Here is a 6,399-nt window from a genome sequence, read left to right as displayed (position 1 = left end):
CTAGAAGAGATAATGTTTCATGCTGGTTTATCTGGTGTTATGACATGCTTTGTATGTTGTCAATGTGTTATATGTCATGTTATGAAATTATGATTATGAAAACATATAAAACTATTACAGTTAGTCCCTTTAAACTCGATATTTATGGCCACGAATACATACGATGATAGTAATAATATTTTCGAGGCATTTAAACTTTTGGCGACATGCCTATTGACCTATCCTCCATTGTTGCGTTGCATAAGATTGGGAGGTGTGTGCTGTGTCGCTACCAAGATGGACATGTATTAAGCGTCTGTCAATTAAGCAGTCCATGCACTTGCGCAGATGTATGTTTTCATGTTGCGTAATGCTGCTATGTTCTCTGAACGACAATAATCGGCACGTTCCGACAATAAGACTTCCGGTTTCGTTTTGGAAACTTCAAAATAAAAGCGCGAGATAATAGAGCGGTGTAAGGTGATGGGATCACAATATTTAATATGTTTCATGAATGAAGGAAATGTTACGTAACAGAAAGTATGTATAATTTCAAAAAAGTTATTTTGATCATTATAATGTACATATTCGTGCAATTATATGTAATTGTACATAGGGAACACATGATGGACTGTACCTAAATATTATTCCAAGGCTAAACATGATTTTTCCTGAGTGAGTTTCAACCATGAGAGGTGTCATACAAAGTATTATTGACCCTTTACTGTGTCCCAATCGTTAAAAGTGCCTTGTCTAGATTGCATAGGTAATACATAATGGACTGTACACAAAATATTTTCCAAGGTGAAACATAATGTTGCTGGCTATACACAATCTTACAAAGTGCATACAGTATAGGGCACTTTGAGCTGTATGACACCAGTAAATAGCCAACAACATTTGCTTAGACATTGCTTTAGATTCAAAGTCACCTGATCCATATTCTAGAAGTGTTGCAGAGGAGAGTGGTACCAGAGATTAACTGAAATCTTTGAAAAATATTTCTGTACAGCCCATTATTCTGGGGTAATACAATTTTATCAAGGTAATTAGGATATAATAACAATTACAAACCCTTCCTGGGCAATACTATAACAAATATTATATGGTCATGATTGATATATACTTGATCTATATTTACCATGTTTAAATGCTAAATATAGTTTAAGTTGGACGGTCTTATTTTGAAGAAATCCTAATTTGAATACATTTACATTCACCGGAAGTTGGTGGGTGGAGTTCTACTATTGTTGCTCAGAGAACACAGATTGTTAAATGTTTATAGAGTTTTCTCGAGACGACTAAAAATGTCGGCCTCCATGGTGAGAGCGACCGTGAAAGCGGTCAGTAAAAGGAAGCTATTGGCTACAAGAGCGGCCTTAACACTGGTAAGTGACATTGTTGTCGTGATGAACCCAACTTTGTGACATGTGTCTGTTCGAGCGGTCAAGACAGACCAGGCTGTCCAGAGAGTCACGGGACATGGCTGGTAACGACCGTTCCATCAACTAGCAGCTAGCTAGCTAGCATGAACCTTCATACATTTAAATCTCACTGACAATGAAATTGAGATCCCATTCGATAGCTCGCTTTAACTGATTCCGAATTAATAGTGTAGCTAAATCGACTGGGTTACCGGAAATTTGGCTTGCCAACTGCTATCTTGATGTGCTAAGATGGTTATGTCATGACCCGCTGCCCTGTAGCTAACTAGCTACATGTGTTGTGCTAGTAGCTAGGGCTACGTATTATCTCTGCATGGGGAAGGAGAAGCACAGGGTGTCAGGCAAACCTTAACACTAGCAGCCATTCTAGCACCTTTGGAAGATAATGACATGTTTTGGTGTGATAAAGAAGTAGGCCTAGGCCTATAGCTAGAAGTGGGTCACCGTCATTATCTGGAGACGGAGGCCAAAAACAGTAGCTAAATTGCTAAGTTTACTGTAGTAGCGTCGCTATGTATTCACGTAGTTGCTGGTTTTTGCTGACTGCAGAGTGGGCCCCTGTTGGCTACATGTTGAACCAAGTAGCGCAAGTGGAATACAATGCAGTTACATGTATGTGATATACATCTAATGTCTTACACGCGTGTCATACTATGTCACCCGTTCTGGTGATTGAGAGTATGGTGCTGTCGATATTATTATGGCATACAACTGCTGGCTTCATTAAGAATAGTATTCAATCCATTGCATCTTGTGTCAAAGGATCACACCTCCCTGAAGAATACTACATTTGCAAGACTACCCAGTGGCAAACCCTTTGTTTGAGATGATATGATATGTTAGTCTAGATATCCACTGTGAACGTGTTCTTTATTTGAAGGAGAAGACAAACTACTTCTTACTTTTAGCTATTTATTTATATGTCAGAATTCTAGGCTTGTACAAGGACCACTTTTGGAGAAGAAAATCACAGTCAGCAAGCTGTTAATCTGTAACCAACCCTCCAAAAATGGATACATTCAAAATGTCACACAAAGCATTTACGGTAAAAACAAAGTGATTGTGATTGGCTATTTGGTTGGGGAGGAGCCGCGGTTTAGACTTAGCTCTTCTCTCGTTTTAGGCTGGTCCCAGCCCCTGACACTCGATCCGTTCCAGGTAGAGATATTGCCGGTCCGTTCCCTCTTGGGAACGAGTTGACCTGCTGAAGAAAACATATACCTACTCTGATTTGTCCTTTCCTAGCCTAGTATTTTTCCATTACATCATTCTTGTGTTATGCGTGTGTTGCAACATCCATCTTGATGACCTGACCCTAACCTCTTCATGTATTAATCTAACGTACCATGGCACTAATGCTTGATTCATCTCTCATTTATCAACAGGCCATCACATTAGTAAATTCAACACACTGCAGTAATGTATTTTTCTTATAGCAATAATAAACAGTTTTTTATAATAATGATTTCCAACACTTCTCAATCAAATGTTCCCTGAATCAGATGATTAAAAAACATATTAATTCAATTGATTTGCACATGGAATATCAAATACAATTATTTTAATCACCCTAAATAAAGAACTGAATAGCTTTATTTACTTGTCTGCTATTGAGCATTATAATGCAACTGTTTTTATAAAAATAATTTCTAACACCACACGTATTAGAAGTACAATGCCACATGCCCAAACTGTGGTACAATGCCACATGCCCAAATTGATGTAATTTTGCTGGTCATGGAAGGTGAATGAAAGCATTTTGAAATGTCCTATGCAGTTTCAGTTTACACACACACACACACACACACACACACACACACAGGGAATAGAGAGTTGACCAGGTTTTAAGGGATTAGGTCCTCAGCAGATGGTGGTAACTCTCACTTAAGTTTCCCAGATTTATGCTGTGTTACTTTTCCTTGCCTGACCAGGTGGTAAGCCAACTCTTATCCAAGAACACTACGTACTGCCCATCATGTGCCAGGCCTTATCAGTTAGACTTGTTTAGGGTGAGGGCAGAGATGCCATCTGGCACACAGGAAAAGCCTCCTCTCTGAGGTAAACAGTGCCATTGTTATCTGAGCTGCCTAATGCTGCAAGGACAACATAATGAACCCTATGTGGTTTGATTGGGCTAAATTGTTTTTTTAATAGTTTAAGTTGTTTACGTTGTCAAATGTGAGGCCACAAAGTTGACACTGACTGTTTCCCCTCAAAAGTAGCAGGGCAGCCAAGTCTGTATTGACAGAATTTGTGGGAGGGGTTTATCAAATTTGTTTCAACCCTGGAGAGAGACAGGGCAAGACACACAGATAATGATTCTTCTTACCTAGTAACAAAGATATCTAAGAGATGTGAGTAGCTTCAGTTTTGTTTCAGTTGTATTAACCATGAATCCCTTCTCTCCTACATGTCCCCCTCAGACTCCATCGGCTGTGAACAAAATAAGGACTCTGCTGCAGGACAAGCCTGAATATGTGAGTAATCAACCATCCCTTAACTTCCTACTTCTAGCCTAGATGTCTCAGCCTCTGTTATGGTGGTTCAGTGAGCAAACCTTTTCAAAGGAAAGAGGGTGCCAGAGTACCCTCCAATCAGCCGTACTTCTGATCGGAGGGTACTTCTCCAATCAGCCGTAAACCCTTATTTCAGAGGTCTGATGCAATGTCTGCTCTCTGCACAGATCGGTATGAAGGTGGGGGTGAGGACGCGGGGCTGTAACGGACTAACCTACACACTGGACTACACAAAGGTGAAGGAGAAGGCAGATGAGGAAGTGCTGCAGGATGGTGAGCATGACGTCGCCAACGTTGCAGTAATGTCAGATGAACTTGTGCAGCAGTGAACACTACTTAAATGTGCGAGGAGTGACATCATTAACATCCTCACATATGTACTATAACCTTGTTAAGTACAATTTAACATGACTTTTATACGTAATGTAATGTGTCTGTTGCTTATCCCCTGTAGGTGTAAGAGTGTTTATCGAGAAGAAAGCCCAGCTGACTCTGTTGGGGACAGAAATGGACTTTGTAGATTCGAAACTCTCCAGTGAGTTTGTCTTCAACAACCCCAACATCAAAGGCACGTGTGGCTGTGGAGAGAGCTTCAACATTTGAGCCTCACAGGGCCTCCCTATATCAATACTCACACTCTCTCTGTGTCTCTCTCTCTCTCTCTCTCTCTCTCTCTCTCTCTCTCTCTCTCTCTCTCTCTCTCTCTCTCTCCCTCTCTCTCTCTCTCTGTCTCTCTCTGTCTCTACCTGGAGGCCTGCAAATAAAGGACTGAGAGTGTGAGTGAAGGAGTCAAACATGTGGAATTCTCTGGGACGTAGATGTGCCTGTGCTACTGCTACTACTGTTTCTCCCCACAACACACACACATCTTGCTATATGTATGCTTGTGGTCTGAAGTGCTGTGCTACCCTAACAGGGCTGGAGAGGTTTCTGCTTTTGACAGACTGTAGTATATGGTGCCGCACCTCCACTACGCAGTCACCTCTTAGAAAGTAGTGTTGATATCCTTCATCTCTGTCTGTACGTGACCTAAAACCCCTTCCATGTTTCTCACCTGAGCTCATGGATTCCGGCCACCTCTCTCCGAGCCATGCCTAGTATTAGAGCTTTCACCAAGTCTGTCTAGAAATCTGAAATGTGTTTTAGTGTAGCACCCCACTGGCGTAAAACACACTCACACCTGCAGTGAAGAGCTGAACTTGCTATCGGCTTTGGATGATGATGATATTGGTAAGAGTAGGAACAGAGCTCTGGCTGGAGTTAGGGTGAGGGTGCAACTCATCATTCACCGTGCATCTGATCCAAGAACGGGATGACTCTCCAATAAGGCTCTCGTACCATTTAACAGCAAGTACATTTTAAGTAAAGGGTACTGATCAGTCGATCATTGTAGCTAAATGACCTGTCTTCACCTGTGAGCCCATAGACTGACCCTGAAATGAAATCTCTCCCTGCCTTAGCCTGAGACTCAGCGCTGAGAATTCAAAGACACATATTGCAGGTGAGATTCAGCTGATGTAAAGCAACAAAGCTTTACATCAACTGAAGTCCATTGTAGGCAGTAGACCCAAAGATGATCTTAGTACTCTTCAGCTTTTGGGAAACTCCCCCCTGATTGATGCAGCTGGGTACATATGTACCTCTGAAGACTTGGTGAGCTACAGTGGGTTGTATAGAGTCACCCATAGAGCCATGGATCGCTTGGCTTGTCCCCAAGTCTTCTTCACAAGCATTATGGAATGGATTTTTTACATGATAACCCAATAATTATCCATAAAACTATCAGGATAACAATAGTGTAGGCCATGCCCCCTCATGCAGCAAAGCAAGAGATGTCATCCATCCACAGTATGCAGATGTTGAAGAGTTCCCGAGTATCTTTGATTTTGCAGTTTGTAAATCCAATTCTTATTTTGTTTGGTTGTTTAAAATGCAGAGTATATGTATGTGTATATATTAAGAATGTAAGACTCCCTTGAACCGAAATATAACGCACAAAATAACATATTCCTAACATGAGGTTTATGTTGATTTCTTTTTATTTTGCTCAATGCCAGAACCACAATAAATGTTTCTTTTGGCACTATGCTGTTAATACTTCTGATTTGTAGCCAGTGCAATATGTCTGTACAGTTGGTGTGAATCTAGAATAAATCGTAAAACTCATATTTTGTGACTTCTCTCTACTATCCACAGTGCTCTCCTATCTGTAGAAATGAGAAGGGATGTAGCTGGATGCTTTGTAAAGCAGGTCATTATGACTTGTCTGAAGTCTTCTCAGGGGAAGTAGTTCAAGTGTATGTATATGTACTGGGATACAGGGGAGTGTATGACAGGATAATGTAATGTAACATTCTTACTCACAAGCGCTCCTCTTTGTAAATACAGTAGAACACAACACAGGTGGCACAATACAATAGTAACACAGTAATACAATAATACAATAGCAGCAGTGTCTC

The 6,399-nt window shown here is 40.9% G+C and overlaps 1 protein-coding gene across 1 annotated transcript; it reads left to right on the top strand.

Moving 5' to 3' along the window:
• The first annotated feature begins 1,247 nt into the window (after positions 1 to 1,247).
• On the top strand, positions 1,248 to 6,106 carry isca1 (iron-sulfur cluster assembly 1). Its single transcript, XM_083673768.1, has 4 exons — positions 1,248 to 1,367; positions 3,848 to 3,901; positions 4,108 to 4,213; positions 4,395 to 6,106. Exons 1-4 carry the CDS (start codon positions 1,287 to 1,289, stop codon positions 4,541 to 4,543), a joined length of 390 nt encoding a protein of 129 aa, XP_083529894.1. The 5' UTR covers positions 1,248 to 1,286; the 3' UTR covers positions 4,544 to 6,106.
• Positions 6,107 to 6,399: the final 293 nt, after the last annotated feature.

The sequence above is a fragment of the Argentina silus genome, assembly GCF_951799395.1.
Source record: "Argentina silus genome assembly, chromosome: 7".
Lineage (NCBI taxonomy): Eukaryota > Metazoa > Chordata > Actinopteri > Argentiniformes > Argentinidae > Argentina > Argentina silus.
The sequence above is the reverse complement of the archived record's forward strand: the minus strand, read 5'-3'. Positions and strand labels throughout refer to the sequence as shown.

What these genes read in the sequence shown, in the direction of transcription:
- isca1 (XM_083673768.1), top strand. Translation starts at nt 1,287, where the DNA reads ATGTCGGCCTCCATGGTGAGAGCGACCGTGAAAGCGGTCAGTAAAAGG. An exon ending in CAAGAGCGGCCTTAACACTG is followed by an intron (nt 1,368 to 3,847) that starts GTAAGTGACATT and finishes TGTCCCCCTCAG; the next exon opens with ACTCCATCGGCTGTGAACAA. An exon ending in TGCAGGACAAGCCTGAATAT is followed by an intron (nt 3,902 to 4,107) that starts GTGAGTAATCAA and finishes CTCTCTGCACAG; the next exon opens with ATCGGTATGAAGGTGGGGGT.